This window comes from Oncorhynchus kisutch, linkage group LG6 (assembly GCF_002021735.2).
Source record: "Oncorhynchus kisutch isolate 150728-3 linkage group LG6, Okis_V2, whole genome shotgun sequence".
Classification (NCBI taxonomy): domain Eukaryota; kingdom Metazoa; phylum Chordata; class Actinopteri; order Salmoniformes; family Salmonidae; genus Oncorhynchus; species Oncorhynchus kisutch.
The window spans coordinates 30,451,002-30,476,425 of NC_034179.2; the positions used below are offsets into that span (position 1 = coordinate 30,451,002).

The 25,424-nt window shown below is 44.0% G+C and overlaps 2 protein-coding genes across 8 annotated transcripts in view; one reads left to right on the forward strand and one right to left on the reverse strand.

Moving 5' to 3' along the window:
* The window catches only part of mink1 (misshapen-like kinase 1), a 35,754-nt gene extending 21,287 nt beyond the window's left edge, over positions 1 to 14,467 (forward strand). For 2 of the 7 annotated variants that reach the window (XM_031826584.1, XM_020485388.2), the window contains 19 exons: positions 98 to 277; positions 590 to 760; positions 1,205 to 1,468; positions 4,196 to 4,275; positions 5,445 to 5,548; positions 5,660 to 5,760; positions 6,071 to 6,094; positions 6,291 to 6,442; positions 6,685 to 6,805; positions 6,961 to 7,077; positions 7,260 to 7,371; positions 7,667 to 7,822; positions 8,036 to 8,179; positions 8,412 to 8,546; positions 8,728 to 8,828; positions 8,959 to 9,108; positions 9,401 to 9,560; positions 9,660 to 9,799; positions 9,937 to 14,467. In XM_031826584.1, coding sequence (XP_031682444.1) covers positions 98 to 277; positions 590 to 760; positions 1,205 to 1,468; positions 4,196 to 4,275; positions 5,445 to 5,548; positions 5,660 to 5,760; positions 6,071 to 6,094; positions 6,291 to 6,442; positions 6,685 to 6,805; positions 6,961 to 7,077; positions 7,260 to 7,371; positions 7,667 to 7,822; positions 8,036 to 8,179; positions 8,412 to 8,546; positions 8,728 to 8,828; positions 8,959 to 9,108; positions 9,401 to 9,560; positions 9,660 to 9,799; positions 9,937 to 10,020 — 2,496 coding nt within the window. In that variant the 3' untranslated portion in view covers positions 10,021 to 14,467. The remainder of the gene's footprint in view (positions 1 to 97; positions 278 to 589; positions 761 to 1,204; positions 1,469 to 4,195; positions 4,276 to 5,444; positions 5,549 to 5,659; positions 5,761 to 6,070; positions 6,095 to 6,290; positions 6,443 to 6,684; positions 6,806 to 6,960; positions 7,078 to 7,259; positions 7,372 to 7,666; positions 7,823 to 8,035; positions 8,180 to 8,411; positions 8,547 to 8,727; positions 8,829 to 8,958; positions 9,109 to 9,400; positions 9,561 to 9,659; positions 9,800 to 9,936) is intronic. The other 5 variants (XM_031826585.1, XM_031826587.1, XM_031826588.1 and 2 more) reach the window with 3 other exon arrangements.
* Positions 14,468 to 15,533: 1,066 nt separating this feature from the next.
* LOC109892679 (guanine nucleotide-binding protein G(I)/G(S)/G(T) subunit beta-2) lies at positions 15,534 to 24,797 on the reverse strand. Its single transcript, XM_020485389.2, has 10 exons — positions 23,882 to 24,797; positions 20,291 to 20,398; positions 19,953 to 19,991; positions 19,604 to 19,710; positions 19,405 to 19,468; positions 18,842 to 19,004; positions 18,021 to 18,087; positions 17,651 to 17,852; positions 17,250 to 17,466; positions 15,534 to 16,935 (listed from the first exon to the last, which is right to left on the reverse strand). The coding sequence occupies exons 2-10, from the start codon at positions 20,345 to 20,347 to the stop codon at positions 16,829 to 16,831; spliced, it is 1,023 nt and encodes a 340-aa protein (XP_020340978.1). The 5' UTR covers positions 20,348 to 20,398; positions 23,882 to 24,797; the 3' UTR covers positions 15,534 to 16,828.
* Between the last annotated feature and the right edge of the window lie 627 nt (positions 24,798 to 25,424).

The following is a 25,424-nucleotide window of genomic DNA, read 5'->3' on the forward strand; positions in this document are numbered from 1 at the left end:
GTCTGTTTTGGGGGCATGTCAAAGCGTTGTGTATTGTGTACTAGCCATGCTCAGTCCTTGGTAAGTCTGCTTTGACCGTATCATGGTGTGTGTGCAGGAGTACAAACGTAAGCAGCTGGAGGAGCAGAGGCAGTCTGAGCGTCTGCAGAGGCAGCTGCAGCAGGAGCATGCCTACCTGGTGTCTCTGCAGCAGCAGCAACAGGACAAGAAGCCCCAGCCCCTATACCACTACAGCAAGAACCTGGAGCCCAACAACAAGCCCGCCTGGGCCCGAGAGGTACAATAACCACACAGACAGGAACAGTGGAACATGCTCTTACTTCCTAGATAACCCTAGGAACCACACCTTTCATTACATAGTGTTTTATAACCTGGAGTAATGTAGACTAATACCAGTGGAATACATTTAGCTATTTCCCTGTAACAAGCTAGCATATACAAGCAGTTATGTAGTATCACCTTAGGTGTCATCTTTTTTTCCTGAAAGTTAGTCTGAATCAACATCTCTGTGTCATATGCTCTCTTCCTCCCTCTCCCTGTCTCCTGTCCCCCGTCTTTGCCTCCCTTTCCTTCTCTCCCTTTGTCTCAGGTGGAGGAGCGCAGTAAGCTCAACAGGCAGGGCTCACCCAAAATCTGCACCACTGTCTCTGACACTGCCATCCAATCACGCTCCGACTCCATCAGCCAATCCGGAGGGGGCCAGGCTACTCAGACCCCGCCTATGCAGCGGCCTGTTGAACCTCAGGGGGGACAGGGCAAGGTGTGTTGGTGTTCATCTGGAAATGTATTAGTCAGTGTGTACTTTATTTGTATGTCATCCCGTGTTACAACATTGCAGACATTTTGGTCAAATACTGGTTTAGCACAGTGGCGACTGCGTTGTCTTTCTTTCTTGAGCTGCATTACCCCCTGTCTAATAATGCTTCTTTGAACTGTATTTATTTCCAATCTTATTTCCCTTCCTTTTCTGCCTTCTCCTCCTGGACCCACCCTCTCCCCTTCTTATTGCTTTCATATTGTTTTATTGACATTTCATAAAATGGCAAAAATCCCTCTATTCCCCATCTTAAAACATGCACAATCCTCAATCTTCAACATGCACAATCCTGTCCCACTCTATCCTGCCTGCTCTCACTGCCTTACCCTGCCTGCTCCTCCACCTTCACACTCCCTTCCCTCCTTCCTCACCGCTGCCCCCTTGCAGTTCCAGATGGCCCACTTGGTTCCGCTGAAGCCCTACGCTGCCCCTGTCCCCCGCTCCCAGTCCCTGTGTGACCAGCCCACTAAGACCATGTCCGCCTTCCCCACCCAGGACCCATCCCCTACCCCCACCCCCCGCCCTGTCCACTCCAGGGAGCTGGTCCGACAGAACTCCGACCCCACCTCCGAGAGCCCTGCCCCACAGCCTCGCACAAGGGAGGACCGCGGCCCCTGGATCCGCCTGCCAGAGATGGAGCAGCCGCCCAAGGTCAGAGACCACCTGCTGGGTTTTAGTCTTTAGATGTTGACTAAAGATAGCGCTCCAGACTAAAATCTTCCCTGGTGGCGCTTGTGCCACTACAGTTTTCAGTTGGTGGCACCAGCCCAGGATTTGGTCACAACAATTTTTTTCACAGCGTTACGTAATATATATATATTTTGATCATCTTATAAAGTCACTCTCAGTGCGTTATTTAAGTGTAATAGACTACTGAGACAGTATTCAAGAAATACTTTTTCGTCATCTTTTCATGTTGTGATTCAAAATATTTTAATATGCAACCTAATCCAGTGATTGTCATGCATTTTGGGTTGACAATTAAGCTATTGTTAAAACAGGGCTACAGAATTATCAATATTTTAATTTATTTGGGGCTAGTTCACTGCCTGAGTAAGTGGAAACTCAAAACACATTAGCTAGATCATTAACTCTAAATATAATACCCACTGCTAGTAGCCACATAATAATCTAACATTAATGTCCTGATAAACATAAGGCCTGTGCAATCGCAGTGGCCTATGCGCATCTCCTGCGCTCCGTATCCCAAAGCCATATCAAACAGGCAAAGCGTCAATACAGGACTAAGATCGAGTCGTACTACACAGGCTCTGACATTTGTCAGATGTGGCAGGGCCTGCAACCCATTACAGACTACAAAGGAAGCACAGCCTAGAGTTGCCCAGTGACACGAGACTACCAGATGAGCTGAACTACATCTATGCTCGCTTCGAGGCAAATAACACTAAAACATGCATGAGAGCACCAGCTGTACCGGAAGACTGTGTGATCACGCTCTCCGCAGCCGATGTAAGACCTTTAAACAGGTCAACATTCACAAGGCCGCAGGGCCAGACGGATTACCAGGACGTGTACTGTGAGCATGCGCTGACCAACTAGCAAGTGTCTTCACTGACATTTTCAACCTCTCCTTGTCCAAGTCTAATACCAAGATATTTTAAGCAGACCACCATAGTGCCTGTGCCCAAGAACACTAAGGTAACCTGGCCTAAATGACTACCGACCCATAGCACTCACGTCTGTAGCCTTGAAGTGCTTTGAAAGGCTGGTCATGGCTCACATCAACACCATCATCCCAGAAACTCTAGACCCACTCCAATTTACATACCGCCCCAACAGATCCACAGATGATGCAATCTCTATTGCACTCCACACTGCCCTTTCCCACCAGGGCAAAAGGAACACCTATGTGAGAATGCTATTCATTGACTACAGCTCAGCGTTCAACACCATAGTGCCCTCAAAGCTCATCACTAAGCTAAGGATGTGGTAAGGGTAGGTAACAATGCATCCGCCACGCTGATCCTCAACACGGGGGCTCTCAGGGGTGCATGCTCAGCCCCCTCCTGTACTCCTTGTTCACTCATGACTGCACGGCCAGGCACGACTCCAACACCATCATTAAATTTGCCGATGACACAACAGTGGTAGGCCTGATCACCGACTTCAACGAGACCTCCCTACAGGCTGATGTCAGAGACCTGGTTGTGTGGTGCCAGGACAACAACCTCTCCCTCAACGTGATCAAGACAAAGGAGATTATGGTGGACTACAGGAAAAAGAGGACCGAGCACTCCCCTATTCTCATCGACGGATGAGTGGAGCAGGTTGAGAGCAGAGCTTCAAGTTCCTTGGTGTCCACATCACCAACAAACTAACATGGTCCAAGCACACCATGACAGTCGTGAAGCGGGCACGACAAAACCTATTCCCCCTCAGGAGACTGAAAAGATTTGTCATGGGTCCTCAGATCCTCAAAATGTCTACAGCTGCACCATCGAGAGCATCTGGTTGCATCACTGCCTGGTATGGCAACTGCTCAGTCTCCGACCGCAAGCCACTACAGAGGGTAGTGCGGATGACCCAGTACATCACTGGGGCCAAGCTTCCTGCCATCCAGGACCTCTATACCAGGCGGTGTTCGAGGAAGGCCCTAAAAATTGTCAGACACCAGTCACCCAAGTCATAGACTGTTATCTCTGCTACCGCATGGCAAGCTGTACCAGACCACCAAGTCTAGATCCAAGAGGCTTCTAGACAGCTTCTAACCTCAAGCCATAAGACTCCTGAACATTTAGTCAAATGGCTACCCAGACTATTTGCATTGTCCCCCCCCCCTCTCCACACCACTGCCACTCTCTGCTGTGATCTATTCATAGTCACTTTAATTAACTCTACCTACATGTACATACTACCTCAACTCACCGGTGTCCCTGCACATTGACTCTGCCCCCCCCCCCCCTGTATACATTGTTACTTTTTACTGCTGCTCATGAATTACTTGTTACTTTTATCTCTTGTTTATATAAATGATACTACAGAAAGCTGAGAACCATCTCTTTGACCGTGACAACCGGATAGCTGTGTTTTCCCCGCAATTGGATTTTGAAATCTTATACAATCAGAAAGAAATTCTCCCGCAGCATTTTTTTCCCCCCTCGACACAGCAGCAGGCCCCAGTTTACAGGGGCAGGCAGACACTTTAATGACCGGAATCATAAGGATAATGTGCTTTACTGTTTGACCAAATCATGGGTTTAGACGTTTTGAGAGAGGCGACCATGTAGAATAAAAAAAATGTACTCGCACAGCCAAGTCGAGGGGTCACAAAATGGTACTAAATGGTCGCAGTCTGGAGCTCTCTAAAGGGTATATAGATCTATATGTTAATGTGGTATTTCACTGTATCTTTCCCAGATTCCCCAGAGGACAGCCTCCATTGCCACAGCTCTCAACACCAACCTTTCGTCTGGCATCAGGCATCCAGTCAGAGCCAGGTAACTCAGGAGGACACATTTGAGCTACTCTTGTCTAATCTCGGTGTCAAGAACGCACAATTTCCCACTACTTGATTTAGGTTCTGGAGGAAAACACTTCCCAATCTGTCTCAACAAAGCCCGTGCCTCCCTCTGCCAAAGCCCAGTCCCTCCCTCTGCCAAAGCCCAGTCCCTCCCTCTGCCAAAGCCCAGTCCCTCCCTCTGCCAAAGCCCAGTCCCTCCCTCTGCCAAAGCCCAGTCCCTCCCTCTGCCAAAGCCCAGTCCCTCCCTCTGCCAAAGCCCAGTCCCTCCCTCTGCCAAAGCCCAGTCCCTCCCTCTGCCAAAGCCCAGTCCCTCCCTCTGCCAAAGCCCAGTCCCTCCCTCTGCCAAAGCCCAGTCCCTCCCTCTGCCAAAGCCCAGTCCCTCCCTCTGCCAAAGCCCAGTCCCTCCCTCTGCCAAAGCCCAGTCCCTCCCTCTGCCAAAGCCCAGTCCCTCCCTCTGCCAAAGCCCAGTCCCTCCCTCTGCCAAAGCCCAGTCCCTCCCTCTGCCAAAGCCCAGTCCCTCCCTCTGCCAAAGCCCAGTCCCTCCTTCTGCCAAAGCCCAGTCCCTCCTTCTGCCAAAGCCCAGTCCCTCCTTCTGCCAAAGCCCAGTCCCTCCTTCTGCCAAAGCCCAGTCCCTCCTTCTGCCAAAGCCCAGTCCCTCCTTCTGCCAAAGCCCAGTCCCTCCTTCTGCCAAAGCCCAGTCCCTCCTTCTGCCAAAGCCCAGTCCCTCCTTCTGCCAAAGCCCAGTCCCTCCCTCTGCCAAAGCCCAGTCCCTCCTTCCTTCTCCAGAAAGTCCACCTATGTTTATTCATATTTTTTGCTGCAAGCTGACAACATGGAGGTATCTGACATTTTCCACGGAAATATTTCACAGGTAAGCCGTGTTTATTAGAGTTGTGGCTAAAATCCCTGTTCCCACTTTAAGCAACACATCTGGTTTATCGTGATTCATCAAAATAATCAGCTGACGTTGTTCCAACACACCCATCAGAAACTGTTTTACTCCCTTTCTCACAGATGTGCCTTTAGATGCATGTCAGGGTAGATTACTCTGATTCTAATCATGACACGTGAATGACGGTAGATCATGACACAGTTATGATATTGACTGCTGAGGCCAGATAACTGATTTGGTGTCTTCCTTAACAGCAACCCAGACCTCAGCCGCAACGACCGCTGGGAGAGAGGAGATAGCATGCACCTTGTATCCAATCTGCCCCAGACTGGCTCTCTGGAGAGGCACCGCATACTCAGTGAGTAAATCACACTGTTGCTGACTCTGCTTTTCTCTCCATCTCTTGATCCCTTTTACGAAATGAAAGCAAACCCCAACAATGATGTGATATTTAGTGTGTTGGTTTCAGGCTCCTCCAAAATGGACTCCCCCATACTAGGCCATGACGGGCGCATGAAGGGGCACAAGCCAGGGGAGTCTCGCACCTCGTCCCGCCCCAGTCGCCCTGCTGTAAGTACCCCTCACCTGTAAACCCCCCCCCCACCCACTCTGAATACTGCGTGATGGATAATCACTTTATACACCCTTATCACACTCATCTTCTTTTAAGCTTATCACTTGTAGAAATCTATATTGCTCTCTTCACTGACTATTCTGCACTATTGTAAAATCTGCACTCACTCCCAATCCCTACACCTGGATATTGACACCTGCACTAACAGTTGCTCTCTTTTTATGATCCTATTTTCTGTACCTGTTGATCACACCCTTTCCTCTGCACTCACTTCCCTGTTTGTCCACTGCTTCTTCCAATGCACAGAGTTACAAGAGAGCAATAGGAGAGGTTAGTATCTCTGTGTGTGCTGTGATATGTTTTTGCTTCCACTATGTCAGGCTGCTGTGTTAAAAGTTACACAAGCCTGCCATAGTCCTGGTATGCTGGCATAGTATGTTAACTATTGAGGAAACGCCCAGCTCTATGATTCCCTAATGTCTGTTGCGTGTCTGTGTCGTCTGCGTGTGTGCCTGTTTGTGTTCAGGACCATGGGCTGTATGCTAAGGAGCGCCCTGAGGAGCAGCCCAGACCTCCGGTGAAGGCCAACGACTACTCTTCATCCTCCGAAGGCAGTGAGAGCAGTGAGGAGAGTGAGAGTGGAGAGGGGAATGAGGAGGAGGACAGCCCCACAGACCGGTCAGTACCAGGGTGGGAGAGGCACACAGACAAACAGGAAGAAGAAAAAAGGAACTGCTTTCTAGAGACATAGCTACTTAATGTTATTGAAAGCCCATTGTCCACTTTTACCGCCACCCTGACCATTCCTTGTCTTTTTTATTTTCCTGTCCACTCCATATCCTCCACTGCCCTCTGCTCTGTCACCTTCCTCTGTTTCCTTCCCGTCTTCCTCCCTGACTTCCTCTCCTGTCTTTCTTTAGTCCCCGGGATGCAGACTCTGACTCAGTCAACACCATGGTGGTTCATGAGGAGGAGGAGGGTGAGGGAGGGGAGGAGGGGCAGGCTGGAGGCTACGGGGACCAGACCATGCTGGTGCAGAGGGTGAGTCATCTGTCTCTCAGGAAGTAGCCTACTGGACTAATCTGCATTAAACACACACCTATAGGACTGATGTGGGGGGGTGTGTGGGTGGTTAGCTTACTCTTATGTAGCAGTTGTGTTGGGAGTTTGACTGGTTTGTCCCCATTGCCTGGCAGACACCAGAGAAGCGGAGCCACAATGGATACACCAACCTGCCTGACGTGGTGCAGCCCTCCCACTCCCCCACTGACTCCGCCTCCCACTCCTCCCCTGGGAAAGACTCTGTCTATGATGTAAGTCTGTCTCTCTGTCTGACCATTTTTCTGTCTCTGACTGTCTCTCTATGACTGTCTCTCTGACTGACTGTCTGTCTCTGACTGTTAATCTGTCTCTAATCTGTCTCTCCACGTACATGTTTCTCTGCCATAAACCCCATTCCCAGTGGTATTTCTCACTCCCTTCTTGTTTCCCCCAGTATCAGTCCAGGGGTCTAGTCAAGGCGTCAAGTGGCAAGTCCTCCTTCACCACCTTTGTCGACCTGGGCATGTACCAACCACCAGGCCCTGTGGATGCCATCTCTGTGAGCAGTAAGTACAGACAATAGTCATTATCATAAGGGGTTAAATGAGGTTCCCCTATATACCTTCACTTACCTAGTTTCCTATTCTAGTCCCTCTATTTTCAGTACTCGGCTCACAATCATCAGCATCTCTTACTTACTGCTGTTGGTAAATCTAACTCATGGAAATGTCTCACAAGCAGGAGGGCAGCAGTTGCCCACAGTAGCTTGATTCAATATTATCATTCCCTTAAAAGGAAGTTTTAGAGAACTACGGCTTGTGTTTCTCTCCTCCTTCTAAACTCTGCTCCTGCTGTGTCCAGGCCTGGGCTCCAGGTTTGAGCAGCTGAAAATGGAGGTGAGGAAAGGCTCCATGGTGAATGTGAACCCCACCAACACACGCCCCCACAGCGACACCCCCGAGATCCGCAAGTACAAGAAGAGGTTCAACTCTGAGATCCTCTGTGCTGCTCTCTGGGGTGAGACAGACGGCACACTGGTCTTGGCTATAGCCAACACTCTAATCATATGAGCCACAGAATTCAAATGAAATATAGAATGATATGCATTTCAATGACCACATGTAACATGCTTTGTTCCACCCAGCTTGAATATCACATTTTTCACACATTGTACGTCCTGATTGATTGCATTATGGGGGATATTTGTATCTAAGCGTGTGTGGTCCCCAGGTGTGAACCTGCTGGTGGGGACGGAGAACGGTCTGAAGCTGCTGGACCGTAGTGGTCAGGGGAAGGTCTACTCCCTCATCAACTCCCGCAGGTTTCAACAGATGGACGTCCTGGAGGGACTCAACCTGCTCATCACCATATCAGGTGATTGATTAGTACTGCTCTGCACTCACCTGGGGTCTGTTTGGGAGAGTGCAACGTCACAAAACCTTCAGCTAGAGCTAACAGGATTCTGACTTGAGCATTTCTATCTGTGACGTTCTGAACGTTTCACTTCATTTAATAAACCTGTGGAAAAGGACCTGTGCATCACAAACTCCATCTGTTGCTACTAAGCCCTTTATCCACTATATAACTGTGTGTGTGTCCATCCCAGGTAAGAAGAACAAGGTGCGTGTGTACTACCTGGCCTGGCTGAGGAACAAGATCCTTCACAATGACCCGGAGGTGGAGAAGAAGCAGGGCTGGACCACTGTAGGGGAGATGGAGGGATGTGTCCACTACAAAGTGGGTGAGTAAAGGAAGGGAGGAGACGGAGTAACAATGATGTGACCCGTTATTGAACCGTGTATCTATTATCAATGCATTCTGTTTTTCTAACAATGTATATTTACACATTTGGTTTTGCCTTTTTGGCACTGTTTATTTATAGTGGCACATAATGGCTCTAATCCCGCTTTGTATGTGTCTAGTGAAATATGAGAGGATCAAGTTCCTGGTGATAGCTATGAAGAACGCGGTGGAGGTATACGCCTGGGCTCCCAAGCCTTATCACAAATTCATGGCCTTCAAGGTAGGTCTCACCTTTCCTGCCTCATTGTTCTAAATGCCAGGAGTTCTATTTCCCCTCAGCCAGTCGACCAGAACAACATTCAAAACACCCCATGTTCTCCTCTCTCTTTGCCTCTCTCACTCTCCTCTAGTCCTTTGGTGACCTGCCCCACAGGCCCCAGTTGGTTGACCTCACAGTGGAAGAAGGACAGAGGTTGAAGGTCATCTACGGCTCCAGTGCTGGCTTCCACGCTATCGATGTCGACTCTGGGAACAACTATGACATCTACATCCCAGTGCATGTGAGTGGAGGAATTCCTCATGGAACAAGACGCACGCAGACAAATCAAATAAAGCTTTGGAATTAATTCACACCTAAAACATCTATAAAACATGAATAATGATACGTTTCATTGATTAGATGCCCAGACCTGAAAGGTATTGATGTGAAAACCTCAGATTCTAACACTTTCTTTCAAGATTTACATATATTTAATATTTTAGTCACTTCACTCTTATTCAGAGCGACGTAGAATCCGTGCATTCAGCTGTTAGGTAAAACAAGATTCTAGTCCTTCGCCCCTGTGTCCCCAGATCCAGATCCAGATAATGCCACATGCCATCGTGTTCCTGCCCAGCTCAGACGGCATGGAGATGCTGCTGTGCTACGAGGACGAGGGAGTCTACGTCAACACCTACGGACGCATCATCAAAGATGTGGTGCTGCAGTGGGGCGAGATGCCCACCTCCGTTGGTATGGCACATCTGTACCTGCACGCAGTCACAGGCACACACACTTCTTTCTCTTGAAATTGGCATGTTCTGAGTTCTCTCTCTCTCTCCCTGTGTGCAGCACATATCTGCTCTAACCAGATCATGGGCTGGGGAGAAAAGGCCATAGAGATCCGTGCTGTAGAGACAGGCCACTTGGACGGAGTCTTCATGCACAAGAGAGCCCAGAGGCTCAAGTTCCTCTGTGAGAGGAATGACAAGGTGGGTCACACACACATTGGTATTCAAAATATTACTTAAGTGATCTATGTTTATGCCTCCGGTACGTACAGCTGTAGGCACTGGAGTCTCATTGAATATGAGTAATAAGCCTCATGTCTTGTTAATGTGTGTCTCAGGTGTTCTTTGCCTCTGTGCGCTCCGGAGGCAGCAGCCAGGTCTACTTCATGACCCTGAACAGGAACTGCATCATGAACTGGTGAAGCAACATAGTCCCATACACAAAACACTCATACACACATATATATATATATACACACACACACACGCACGTGCGCTCGCCAACACACAAGCATACTGTAAATCCATTCCAGCCTAAAGCTTCACGACAATGAGTCCATCTCACCTGCCATCTTCTGACTCCCCTGGTCTGATTGATCTCCCTCTGGAATGGTAGCTACCTATGAGACATCACTACAGGCTTCTAATGTGTAGTATCTCTACTTTGTACTGTATATACTTGTCCTGTATTGTTGTACCTCAGTCAGTTGGTGCGCCTGTGTTTTAGTTGTAAACTACCATAGTTAGTTCCTTCTTATTAGGGGTATGTTAAAAACATTCCTTCCTGGTGAAATACATTTTAAAGAAAGCAAGATTCAACCAATATAAGTCCAGATTGAATTGTAAATAGACGGTATCTAACATGTTTAAATGGAAGAGAACATGGGTAGATTGAAGTCACCGGCAGACGTGTGTGTATATAACGCCTCCATTCAGGGTGTGGCCACTGACCTGATATATATACTGCACTGGCACACCCTAAGTTATTGTTGCAACACTCAACATGCTTCAGATTCCTTATGGTTTAATTATTCAACTCATCATTCAAAAAGAAAAATAGGTATTTGATTAAAACTTGATTTCATGTTTTTATTTTGATGGGGGTTTTTTGGAAGGAGTTATTTATTTATTTTACTCCTCGGAAGACAGACTATCCATTATGTGAACATAGTAACATTCTAGTCCCTGGTAAAATGGAACATATTGCTTTGTTATAGCGTCATTCTTTCATATGTCTTTATTCTCCCCGTGTTTCATATCGGGGATGGAGCTATTTACCATTTTAGGAGCCTATCGAACAGACTTATGATATTAAACTTTTCTCTTGTTAAGAATTTAAACAATATCACTGCAAACAATGGATATTATCTGTACTGTTTCTGTATTTGGTATTAGCCTAACTGGCATTCTTACTTTTACTCTCTACTGTTATATTGCCGTTATATTGCAATATATATGCTGTTCTAGTGCAGTTCTTGTTCCGAGAGGGGAGTTTAGGTTGAATTAATTTGTTGTGTGTAAAATGTACCAGAGGTAGGCAGTGAGGTGACTTAAGATGTGGGGGTCGAGGGGTGATGAAGTATCAAGGTTTTGATGTGACCGTAATATAGAGGACATAGGAATTGGGTGAGCGAGTGATGTGCTTGTTAGAATATTATAATGGCAGCAGGTGTCCATGATCCTTACCTGGGGGATAGTGCTGGGGTTCAGGCTCTAATCTGGTGGCTGTAATCCAGTGAAAAAGATTTCCCTCTTGCTAGATCTACTCTGTCTGTAACCTCTGTTATTGATGTATTTTATGTTCATTGGTATGGATCTTGTTACGTTTGTACTCAGATGTTGGTTTGTAGGGATAGGGCTGCAGTGGATAATACTGAGCTATCAGTGTGGTTCCAAGCAATAGCTGTGTGATTCTTGAGCCAGTGTTGAAATCCACTCACTGATGCTTTAGCAGGCCCAGTTTTGTGTCATATTTGTCTCTGCAATACTGAACCAGAGGACTCAAACTCATTGGGCACTTTCATGTATCATCTTACTAAACTAGTTGTAAGGCAACAAGTTGTTGAATATAGTGTAATTGCTATGGTTTTCCCTACCAAAGTTCCCAATTGTCCTCTGGACATACATGAATCTGCTTTGATTCTTTTAGAGATCAGGGGAAATGCTTAAGCTGTGGGTATGTTATGTAGTTTATGCTAAATGAATGTTATATATATTATAACATTAAATATAAAAATATATAAGGGAGTAAAGAACAGAATCGATTGACACACTTTTTAGTTCCGTTACAATTAGTCTATTTTACTCTTATGTGAGCATGCTTGCATGCACATATCTGAGCCATTTATCCTGTATCACAATTCCGTATCAATTCTTAGATGAGTTTCTCACTAGCCTAGTGCATTCAATATCAGCTGTGTACCATTTGTGACTGATATCGCAAATGTCACATTTTACACACACTCAACAAGTACCTCTGGCAGCTGTGAAAAAGTCCTCATATCTTAGTTAGCCAAACTGCCATGTTTACAGTTTAAGCAGTGCCTTGGAGTAGGGAAGAGACTGGGAGATGGGTGTTGGGGGAGGGGTGAATATGACCCCCCCCCCCCCCTCAAACTCTGAACTTCATGAAGAAGAGGTGTTACTGACAGACGGAACAACATAATAAATAGTTGCCTCCCTCGTTAAGAATGGTGTTCTGTGCCAATTAAGTGCACTTAAATAGAAACCAGAACGTCCCAATATATGTTTCAACAACTTTTAATGTTTTACATTGTCAATGATTATATATTTCATTCTGTAATAATAACTGCAATGTTTACCTACTGCTCTTTAAACATTGAATGGACTCACCAGTTACAGGGATTGTATCTGTTGCCACCATGTGGAAGAGGAAACACTCTCTAGGGAATTTCAACCATCGTTAATTTCATGCAATTTAATTCAATGCATACAATCTGCTTGTATGACACATTCATGTGACTAGAATATAGGCACAGGGAGAATGTGCAGTTGATGGCAGCAAACCAATTTGGAATGTAGAAAATGATATGCCTATAAAAATGCATCTCTTGATTTGATGGTTCTCTAGACGGTGGGAGGGGGGCCAAAATACCATAAAGCCATATGCTACTTCACATTTGTTGCGAATAGTTGAATAGTATTTCATATGTTGAAATGGAACTGAAGCCAGTGACCTGGGTTTTGTTGTGTGGTGTTAGAGGGGCTAGAAACATGGCGGTAAAGAAGCAGGTTTTTGCTGGTGGTCAAGTTTGTGGACTGGCTGAGATGGAAAGTAACCAACTTTAATATATTCTGAAAGGACTATTTTATTAAAGGATATGTAAATTATATTGAGAGATTTAAATAAATGAATGTATATCTATAAAACAGATTTCTATAACATACTTTACTGTCTGGTATATTAATTAACCTAAGCACAATGTATTCTAATCTACAGTAGTGAGGGGAAAGCTATGAATGTGGGTGTACGTTAAAGACTGAATGTTTGGACTGTTTTGGGGGGTGTGACAGATGCATGAGAGTGATGGCTGAGCTGCGTGTCTTTCCAGGTGAAGTACAGATTCCTCTTGATACAGCCTAACTAGTAGTCATGCTATTGGTTGAGAGGGAGTGACCAGTCTATTGAAGACATGTACTGTTCGATGCAGGAGTAGCCAGCTGAGACAGAAAGGTGGGTGGATTGAGAGGGTCAACAATTTGTCATCAAGTGAGCCATCTAATTTTTGTATAGCAACGTTTCTATTGTCAATCCTAAATATAAAGTATCAGTCAAGTGTAGTGTTACGACAAAGTTGTAACAGTAAAATGGGCTTTGTAACATGAATCAAATTTTTCAGCCCCACAAAAGAGGCATATCACGAATGCTGTCCTTGCCCTATCAAATGTTGACACTTCTCCTTCATAAGCAATATGAGTGTTAAATTGAATTCTCTGCTGTCTCTGTCTGTGTGACTTTGGTGGGAGGGTGTTTATCGTGGCCTTTAGCAAACTGAATGTAAGATGGACTGTTTGTCTGTGTCTCATAATTGAGAGATACCCATACACTGCTTAATCTGTTTTTTTGTCTTAATCCCAAGAAAATCTACTTTGTAATCCACAGTCAGCATAATACACAAACATCACTAACAGTTGTGATGCTAGTTTTGCATTGATGCGTTTATCCAGTAATTGCCTTTATGAGGAGGATGAATGATAAATGATAATACATGATAATCAGTTGGGTGGGTTTCCTGCTTCTGTGTAGTGTTTTATTACCTGCCTCTTGCTATTGAGGCAATGACCTGCTCCACCCAATGTAGTCACACACTAATCAGACACTCCATTCACATATATTATATAGTAATACTGTACAACAGGGCTTTTGCCCTAGTACTACACATTTGATTCAAATAATCAAAGCTTGATGGTTTGGTTATTTGAATCAGCTCTGTACTGTTAGGGCAAAAACCAAATTGTGCCCCAGGACCGAGTTTGGGAATCGCTGCTGTACAACATAATCTTGGATCTTGTAGAATAAGATTAAAGTATGAATGTATTTGTGATTTTTAATAGGTGCTTGTGGGAACCAGTACAGGTGAACGTCTGAAAGCTGAAAAAGCTGATTTCTTTGGATGGGGCTATAAATCTCTTCTACTTTTTTTTTTCAATCTCTTGTTTTTGAGAAATGAAACGTCTTTTACCATGTTTGTTTAGTGTTTCTGCTTTGAGGGGTTCACTTCAGATTGTATTAGACTGATGAACTTTAATATTTTAAAAGATTGTGTTGAATGAACTCATGAGTCTGTAAAAGTCTTGATGAAGAATTGTTTGAAAAATAAAACTATATTGATCTCATCTTAAATCTTCTATAATAGTATCCGTATTCATAGATTGGGTGTAAAGCATGAGGAACAATGAATCCAATGAGAGAATGGGCTAAGCATGTGTTGTATAAATGGCCTCCAGTTCCCAACCACCATCATGCAGGACTTCACTCCAACAGACACATTTATCATGCTTGCTGTCCAATATTCAACCATTTCCCTGAAGTGTGGATTTATACTCCACCTTGTGGAATTAAAAGGAATAGACTGGTTTAAAGAACATGGTGGAAACCAGTGATGTATATAAACCCTGGATTGCTGATGCTATGTATTGGCGAATGAGATGCTTTGACACCACCGGTCGGACATATTGGCACTCCGGATGAAGCAGTCCAAATTAATGAATGGAATTCTACAGTATTTCAAGTAAATGTTTCAAGGACAAAATGACATGTATTTAAATAATGTTGTAGTGGGGACAGTAACATTAGAACTTTAAACAATTATACTTTAAGGAAAACATTTGAATATTTTATTTTATTTGTATGTGTAGCTCTCATATAAGTATGCATTAAAGCGTCTAATATAATAAACTGGTCAATACAAATTTAGACGTTAAAAAAATGCATTTCTTTAGCTTCCAAAATATGTTTTACAACGGTTGGGTGTGCCAAGATGGAGGTACAGTGGTTTCAAAACAGGTTATCATCTAGTGTATATATAAACTATTGTTGGGAACTCCCTCCCTGGTCTTGGTATGCACCAATCCAATCCCCATGTGGGGGAGGGAACGGGTGCACACTTCTGGAAAAAGGGTAAAGAATCGGAACGCAACATGAATACATTATCTGAGCATTCTAAAAATGACCAGTAACTATTTATATCATCAGTCTATAGTAAGTAGTGTGTTGAGAAATTAGAGCAGAAATCTGGACATCAGGTAGGTTTCATCAAGGTTAAATTGGGTCATCAAAGCATGTAAAATTCACTGTTTATGTTGAAGTTGTGTGCTAAACAGGATCCCCATATATCTCCCTTGAAAACTACCATGCATGGTTTTAAACACAGAAATTACAATGTTAAAAAAGAAGTACACAACTGGCCAAAACTGTCAAGAGAGGCTACGTGTATTTATTAATAGTATGTACAATGTATACCATCATAAAGTTGACATAATATATTGACAAAGTCAAAGTATGAATATTGCCCCCTGCTTATTTGAGAGTTGTCTCTTGATAATCTCGCTCACCTTATGAATCTCTCATTTTATTGATTTCATTTAGTTTAATTTCATCATTATTCTCTATTAATTATCCTTAAAGTGTATCTGAGGCACACAGGGAAAACATGAATAAAATAGGCGTAAAAAATTAATACAACAAAAACATCCAAATCAAAACTATCATATATTTACTTATATATGTGGGTGTACATATCTATAAAAACAGTAACTACATGATAGCATTTTGTTTGAGCCAGAAGAAACTTTAAGAATTGATGGTTTATCTTGATTTTCCTTTAACAGTGTCACTGTGGAAAGTTGGGCATTCTTTCTGCTCTCTATCTCCCTGTCTGTAGTGTCTTGAGTGTTATTGGATTCACTTATTACCATGCTTTTCCAGCCCATCACTCTCTATTCCTTCAACTGTGACTTTTTTCACCCTGTTACAGAGACACACAAACCTACTGTAGCACAGAAAATCAGACTTAAGGATATTTGGGACTTCAGAGTAAACAAACGAAAAACAGAATTGTCTCCCCCATTTAGCTCAAGAGTTGGAGTTTCACTCAGAAATAAACATGTACTGTAGATGTGTGTGCATGTATATATTTTTGTATGTTTGTGTGAGCATGTATGTGTGCATGCACTTAAAGTTTGTGTGTGTGTGTGAACACATTTGTGTTGAAAAATCAGGTAAATTGTGACATTTCAAATGCGTGTTTTAGTTTAGCATATGTCAGGATTTTATTGAATTTGGTCATGTCTTTAATGGTAGTTCCAATTACAAATGTATTATAACTGTGTGTGTACTGTGTACCTATATATCTGTTGTGGGTAGTGTGGGCATTTGTTTGTAATTCTGGTGGACTCTTCCTGCATACAATGTGATTGGTAACATGTACAATTGCAAGTGGCATTTGTGTGTCTGTGTAAACTCATACCTAATTGGCGTTATATATATATATTATGTACAATGTTTTAATGTGTATGTGTGTATGTGTACATCTTTACGTACAGTGTGAATACAGTGTGCAAACTATGTGTACCAAAATGTGAGATGTGAATACTTTGTATGATCAATATTGTGTTTGCGTGTGGGTATGTGTGTCTATGTGTGTGTCTGTATGTATGTGTCTATGTGTGTGTGTGTAATGTGTGCGTGTGCATGGCTCAGGTAACTTGTCAGTTCCAGATCTTGAGGAAGCTGTCCCAGGACCCAGTGGCCACCGCCATGCCATCATCAGTCACACCTAGACAGCTCACGCGATTGTCATGGCCGGCTAACACTCCTGACACAGAGAGGGACAAACAAACAAGTGTTAACATATGGTGTCCTGGTTAGCTATCTCATCAATCCACCATCTTGAAATACCCCTGAACTGTTAACACGGGGACCCCTTTGAGGGTTGATTTACATTTGACTGAGATCAGCTTGTGAATTGAAGTCTAACATCTCAATGAAATTAGAAGATATAACATTCCCTTTTTGACCAGTTGTTTTCAGTCACGGGTCTGATGCATAGCCAGACACAACTATACAACAATGGCTGCCAGCTAAATGACAGCCGCTTGCTCCTACTCCACCCCACCACACCCCACTGACCTGCTCGATCTCCCTTCATGGCATCCCAGATGTTGCAGTTGAAGTCGTCGTAGCCGGCCAGCAGCAGCCGTCCGGAGCGGGAGAAGGCCACGGAGGTGATGCCACAGATGATGTTGTCGTGAGAGTACAGGCTGAGCTCCTGGTCGGCACGCAGGTCAAACAGCCTGCAGGTGGCGTCGTCGGAGCCGGTGGCAAAGGCGCTGCCGTTGGGAAAGAACTGTAGAGGAGAGAGAGAGGGAGTGACAGCCATGGGTTATATCAGCTAGCATTAGGTACATTAGACACTCAGAATTAGCTAGTGCAGCTAACATGAAGGACTTTGGGAAACATGACATGTCTTAGAGTATGGTTTCCTGGCTTACTGTCATGACATGAACCAGAAAGCAGGTCAGCACACTCACACAGACTGCGTTGATATCAGACTCATGGCCCGTGAACGTCTGTCGGCACATGCTGTCCCTGATGTCCCACAGCTTAATGGAGGCGTCACAGGCTCCGGACACAAAGGTGCGGAAGTCTGGAGACAGGGACAGGCTCATGACGTCACCGCTGTGGCCAGAAAACACTGTGGTCTGCTGGCTTGTCTCGATGTCCCACAGTGCACTGGGTAAGAGAACAGAAGAGCGACCCACTGGATTTAACAACTGCTATCAGATCATTTTGAGTGTAAGGTTAGGCTAGCTCATAGCTAGTTACGTATAGACAATATACTGTAGTATATTTATATTTGCATTCTCCATTAGCCTTGGTTACCGATCCATCAGGACTCACCAGGTAGTGTCTCCTGAGCTTGTGATGATTTGGTTGTCATCGATGAAACGGCAACAGGACAGGTAACCTGTAGCCCAAATAAAAACATCTAGTAGAACACTGACCACACCATATCAATGTATGGTGTTCCTACTAACGCCTCCATCACACAAACAGCTTCATTACATTTTGGTACACCAGAAGTACATTCATTTCCAATGGAATGCTGCGTTTGCCTTGCAGCATTGAGTTGCAGACGTAGTTGCAGTGCGTTCTGTGCTGTGCATACGTTGAACGTGTGCGTGCGTCAGACTGTATGCGTAGACGGCTTGACAGAAATGGTAGCAGAACGTGAATGTTGGAACTTTTGTTGCACACATATCCAGATGATGCTGCGTACCATTTTGCGAAATGATGCTGTAGGTGTGATCGAGGAGGAAGACTTCATTTCAACAATACCCGTCCTCCCGAATGTGAGTAATTTAAAAGCCCCAGGTGAGCTAGCGCTGTAACACAGCTAAGGGACTCACTAGGTTTTCAGGCTGATGTCTCAGCTCGTTATAATTGTGTTGCCCTGTGACTAATTAGCCATGTGAATTAAAGTCTTCCTTGTTTAGGGGTTTGGGACCTGGCGATCCCAGTGGGAGAGGGAACAGGTAGGAATACTCAACTGAACTGCATACACAACCATATGTAGTGTCACTGGGGAAGTTAGAATCAGGGAGGATCAAATAGACTCACATAACCTAGCTAAGACACTTCCATGATTTCTCAATAAAAATGAACACAAAATGACTCAAGCTTAGTCACATAGGTATTTGTGTGTAGTAATTCTTCTTCACCTGTGTGTCCGGGTAATTCCCTGCTGACCCTGACGTTGCCCTCGCGGGTCTTCAAGCAGTAGATGGAACAGATGTTGTCCAGACCTCCACAGGCCACGTAGTTACCAGAGGGGGCATACGCACAGGTCATCACCCAGGAGGAGCGCAGGGGGATAGCATGCATCTGGAGGGGGGGGATAAGAGTTGGTCACTGTGTGTCACAGAATAAAGGCATGGACAAGGAGAGCGTAGTATCGTAAACGGGGCCAGGCAGGAGTCCAGAGCCAAGTCCACATCCAGACAGAGCAGGAGCAGAATAGTAGTTCATTGTGCTTCCTCTGTATTGAATTTGTGGAATCTTTTCAGGGGGAGCCTTTGCATAATATAATTTACAATGTTTGAATGGCAAAGTGACTCTGGTAGGTTATGATGTAAGTAGAAGTATGAGATGAGTCAAAACACACAGTCGGCTCCCATTTCATTTCCAATCCCTGAAGGCTGCCTAGTTTGCTGAGAGTGAGTCAACCTTTCCAGGCCCCCTGGTGAGACCAGGGGAGATGTTGTTATTTGGGTGCAGCTCTCACCTTGTTAGTGGTGTAGCTGTCCCAGATGATCAGTTTTCCATCTTGAGAGGCGCTGACCAGGAGCCTGCGGAGACAAAGAGCCATTGTGGTATACCTCATCAAAAAAAGCACCGCTTGTACCGCCATGTGTGGTCTATGAGTGAGAGAGTGTGAAGAGAGGGAGAAGCCCCCTCATGGGTTGGCATAACGTTACACCCACCTAGAGTCTGTGCCCCAGTGCATGGCATAGATCTTAGCCAGGTGGCCACGGAGAGTGCGCCTCGTCCGCATCTGAATCCTCCCCACGGGATCCAGACCTGACGTTATCTGGTTGACACACAAACACACAGAAAAGCAATGTAAAGAAGACAAGTTCATCACAGGGTTACTGTGTCAATGTAGTGCACTGTATTCTGATCTTTTTTCGCACATCAGATCTTTTCACATCAGATCTTTTACAGAGCTGATCTGATTGGGCAAAATATCAATTATTGAAAAAAAGATGAGAATTGGGCTGGCTGTCAAAACACAGCCATACTCTCTTTTATGTGGGTATCTGTGATACATACCTGTGTCAGGGTTGAGTCCCCACATGCTTTCCTGGCATCCTAAGAGACAGAGAGTGGTTAGACAAGCATCAGCAATCTCTCTCAATCTCACCCAGGCAAATATCCCACCTCTCAATATGGTGTGTTAGACCACTCCCTTTTCCACCAACCCCCTTCTCTTCTAGACCCAATGGTTTTACTGCTTTCATTGAGATCATAAAGCGTTTCAGAGTAGGATTGCTGATCTAGGATATATCCTGTAATCGAAAAGGCAAAACTGATCCTAGATCAGCATGCCTAGCCTTTGGGACTCTTTGTAAATGTGTGCCCAGATCAGTAACATTCTCTGACACACATACTCTTATCTGGTTCCTAAGTTGCTCCGCCTCCTGACGCAGCTGCTCCAGCTCGCTCATTTTGGATTGGTCCCTGGCCTCGTCGAAGTCCTCTGTCACTCAGTCAGTCACCTGGTGGGGACAAAGGATGGAAAAACAGCATGAGAATTTAAACTTAAAACATTCATGTAGATCGCCCAGACTGAGATATCAAGTTCAAAATTAGGACTCCATCTAAGAGCAGAAATGTCCAATTAGAATGATGGACAGTGCCTGCGTCAGAACAAACCAATCTGCTTGTAATGTAATATGCGCTATGTTTGTACATGGCATGCGTATCAGATTGCATGATTTGATTGCAGTGTTATCATGGTGAGTAATCGACTCCAACTACATCAGAGGTCTCGTGGTCCTCTGCTGGTCTCAACCTGATCAATGGGTTTGATCTGATCCTAATCATTTTGGCACATTTCACCTGGAGGCTAGTTGTTTAACACCATCACAAACATGGCTGCAGAGCGGCAGCTAGAATCAGAGTAAATTGGGCATATAAAATAATACTTAATTCAGTATTTTAAGTGCACGGTTTACTAACATAGCACATCTAAAATACGTAAAGCTCTGTAATCTGTATATTTATGCTAGTACAGCCTTGTCTGGTTTATCTGTGGAGAATAATCTCTAATCTGGTATAATCTGAGAGAGAGCTTCATCATTTAATGGGCTCTCTCTGATATCCACGAACCACTTAATGCACAGAAACAAGATTAGGATTACTGCAGGCAGGCAGGCATTTATCATTCATTACAAGCACATTGAACAAAATGTATGCGTGTTTGTGTTGTGTTCTAAAAGGGGGCTCCCGGGTGGCGCAGCGGTCTAAGTCACAGTATCCCCATGCTAGAGGTGTCACTATAGACCCTGGTTCGATTTTAGGCTGTATCACAACCAGATGTGATTTGGAGTCCCATAGGGCAGCGCACAATTGGCCCAGCGTCGTCTGGGTTAGGGTTTGGCTGGGGTAGGCCGCCATTGTAAATAAGAATTTGTTCTTAACTGACTTGCCTACTTGAATAAATAAAATAAAAATGTTAAAAATGACATTTTGAATCTCTATTTAGCATAGCTATCATTACATTTGGAATTTGCCAGTGGGATATTTGCATAATTACTATGTTATTATCTGGCTATTACTATGTTTTAACAAGGACTTGTTAATGATTCAACATTGCTGCGATTATGGTCGATTCTAGTGGACACAAAATGTCATTGTTTAAGCTGCAGTATCAAAACGAATGAAAACTATTTTACAGCAAGATCTCGATCATCTAGTGAAATACACTGAAAATGGCTGACACTAGCATTATCACAAACTACATTTACAAATGACTACATTTCCCGCCCGCTAGACCTCGATTGTTACCGTCACAGTTGAATGTGACTGAAAATACTATGGTAGGCCTATTTGTATTATTTAAATTCAGCAAAACAGTATTTGTTGTACCATACACTTCCATATCAACATGATTAGCACTACAGACATGTTTTTGATCACATGCACAGGGAATTCGAAGAGAGAGAGGTTTCACATTCAAATCCTACTCAAAAATTGGCACTAGTATTTGCATGAGTTTGTGGGCCTATTCAAATCCGTTAAGACACAGATGAAATACCTCTGACCATTGTACTTTGCTTTGCACATTCGATTTGCATCACTGTCGATACTGTACCTCTTTCGGTGGCGGTGTACCGGTACTTGTAAAAAAATAAAATGCATTCACAGACAGGTACACTGCCCATACAGCAGTGTCAGGTAATATCACATTTAGTGTTCACATTTTCCATATTTCCTCTAATCCCAGTGCCTCAATGTTAACATTACCTAACACTCACATCACATGTGCCATGTTATTAAAGGCCTCCAACCCCACATACACAAACAAACAGGAACATCCACATCATCACCATCTACTAGGCTAGGGAGAGGAGAAATTAACTGGGTCATTGTTCCCGGTGGGAACCTCCAACCAGATGGATCACACAGCACTAATGGAAGGCGACCAGGGGAAATTGGTGGGTGCCAGTCTCCTGGCACAGCTGCTCATTTAGCCAATAAAGCACTGAGGGGTTGGTGGTGGTGCATCACTATCAGATACCAGGGTGGGAGAGGAGAGGACTGGGCATCATGGGATGGGATGGGATGATACACCATCGCCCACTGACATCATGAAATGGACCTTTTTTGGTTTCCTCCTTTCCCCAATGCTTTCTGGACAGTATGTGCAATCCAATCCACCTTGCCATGCAGTCACCAACCCATTCTGTTGTTGTCTGGACACACGTTCCAGTTCCTAACCCTCCCTCAAGAACATCATTTTAAGGGAGCATTTCTGGTAGAATTGGTTCAAGAAGTGTTTGTCCACTAGTAAAATCATTTTGAAAGATGTATAAAATGATGCAAAACACAAGGCAGGGCTGGATGTAAATTATCCTTATTGACTATACGTGGTTGTGGACCTCAGCACATGTCCTGTGCTGAATAGGTGGCCATCAATGTCACCATAATAGCTTATTAAGCATTTTCTCCAAGACAATATATTACCCATGACAACTGACAGACAGAAGCTACCTAAACTATAGGTCAAAGACAATATATTACCCATGACAACTGACAGACAGAAGCTACCTAAACTATAGGTCAAAGACAATATATTACCCATGACAACTGACAGACAGAAGCTACCTAAACTATAGGTCAAAGACAATATATTACCCATGACAACTGACAGACAGAAGCTACCTAAAACTATAGGTCAAAGACTTGCTTCTCATTTGGAAAATATTAATGCAAAATACAGTGTAGCCCCACCCCTTATGTTCATGCTCAGTAAACGATAGCCTGCTTGGTCTATTCAGTTGACATTTCACAGCGAACCAAGAGTGCTAAAGTAATAAGCACATTATATTAGCCTTATTGGATTGAGTGCATTACAGCATCATTTTCTATAATAGAATTCTAAATAAATTCCTTGCATAAAATGTCGAATCCATTTTAAGGTCAAATTGCAGCATAGACACTGTAGAATAGCCCTCCCTCATCAACAAATAGGTTGCTTACATCGGCCTTGGGGCGCAGCTCAGACGGCTAGGCTACTCCCTCACTACAAGCAACAGTAGCCTACCCAGTACCCACAAATGTATGGAGCCTACTTGATATAGATAGCTGTTAGGCTACTTGATGAATTTAAGGCCATAATTCCACGATTATAGCAGTAAACCCATGGCATTCGTGGTTAATGGCACTGACACCTTGGCAACCGTGTAATTTTTCCAAGCCGCTAAATATGCAAACACTTTACGGGGTTGCCTGTGTTAATATAGGTTATCGCAAGAATGTACAGCAACTATGCTATATGCAAATAGAAAAACATTTGGTACAGTGGGGAGGTTCGTCCATATGTCTATATTTAGGCTACCAAAACATACAGTTGAAATATAATTTCAGCGAAATGATGAGCCTAGTCATGAATAGGCCCATCACTGGTAGGCTACATCATCCAGCCATCTTACATCCATGACAATTCTGACAGCATTTTATAATGGATGGCTGGCTACCTGTTAGGTAATGTTTCCGATGAGGTTGGTAGTCTTTCTCGAATACAGTCTGGATTTAATGTTTCAAAAAGGCTGGGGATGTTTATTGGCCCCTTTTTCCTTAGAAAATAAAACAATATAGGGACAGAAATATGCAGATATTTTCAATATCCTCTCGGATCCTTGTCTTCTCTAGATTTTTGCTCAGTGAATCTCCAATGTAGGCTACACATCAAATAAATATTAGATCGAAGTACAGAGACACCATATCTCCGTTTGACTGGACCCCTTGAAAAGATGAGTTCTGCTGTTGTGTTCCCGTTTCCTCTTCAGAATGGTTTGCCTTTCTACGCCCGAGACCTTCATAAACTCGAAAACATCTTTGTTGGAGCGGATTGAACACAATTGCAATCTGTCCACGCATCAAAGAAAATGCATTGAACCATATGAAATTAGTAAATAGCTTTTTTGTGACTCAGTTTTTTTCTTGATTGTGGTTTTCGTGATCCTCGCTTCCTTCCTCCTCTGCTAGTTCGCGGATATCTTCCTCCTCCTTCTCTCCCCTCACTCCCTCGCTTCGTAATGACCGTCGCCTCCTCGTCAAAAAATGAATTATTAAATAAATTGCCAAACACAGAGGCTTAAACTCTTGAGAGAAAATTTTAAATTATAATTTAAAAGCGACTGGGCTATCTTGCCGGAGGAGCAGGAAACCCACCCATTGGTACACAAAAAAAATGTTTAAACATGCAATAGGCCTAATGCATATTCGCATGAGGTGTTTTTGTATTCAAAGCTCTAAATTGCAGTATTATAATAAAATAACGTAGTTTCAGATTAAGTCACCCGGTCTGCGCTTGCTAACGTTAGATCTCGTAAACACGATTCAACCACACCCATTTCGGAGAGACTGTACCATTTTAGAACCCCCCTCTGATGTCTACTCGATAGGCTACGGGTGGGATGACTCTCAGATGGTCCTCGATCTACTGCAGATCTTGAACATCACAGGGCCGCATTTGTCTCCTTTATGAGAACCCTTTTCGTGTCTTAGTTATTGATTAGGCCTACGACTATATCTCACAGTACAGTGTGCATTTATAGCGTTAACTACTTCCAATGTAGGAAAATTACTACAAGAGCCCACCCACCTAGAAAAAAATAACTGTTGAAGTGGCTCCAATCGGCCTCAATTCATCACTCATAGCAGATTTCTTACTTCGTCCCCTTCACGTTTTGATTAAACTACTTGTGTAATTAATACCTCATAGTAGACTAATTACTCCGAAGCACTGTATTATCCCAGGAGATGTAGGCTATACACCTAAGGATTATTTTATAATTAGCAGATGTGGGTGTGAGAGAGCAAGGCCATAGGCTGGTGAGAGATGGGTTTTTATCAAGCCGTGGTTTTATATTCATGATAGTGAGTAATCCGCTCATTTCTAAATCCTCTGTCCAGATTTTTTAAAACCTTGGTCTTTATTTACTGTCAAAAGACTGTGTGAAGGTTACAGTGTGATAAAAAAAAGGTCAGAGGCCTGTGCATGCACACACACACACA

Excerpts from the sequence above, each read along its gene's own strand:
- LOC109892679 (XM_020485389.2), bottom strand. The coding sequence starts at position 20,347 with ATGAGCGAGCTGGAGCAGCTGCGTCAGGAGGCGGAGCAACTTAGGAAC. Across the intron at positions 19,005-19,404 it reads ACAGCTACACCACTAACAAG|ATGCATGCTATCCCCCTGCG; the intron begins GTGAGAGCTGCA and ends CCCCCCCTCCAG. Across the intron at positions 16,936-17,249 it reads CATGAAGGGAGATCGAGCAG|GAGTGTTAGCCGGCCATGAC; the intron begins GTCAGTGGGGTG and ends TCTCTGTGTCAG.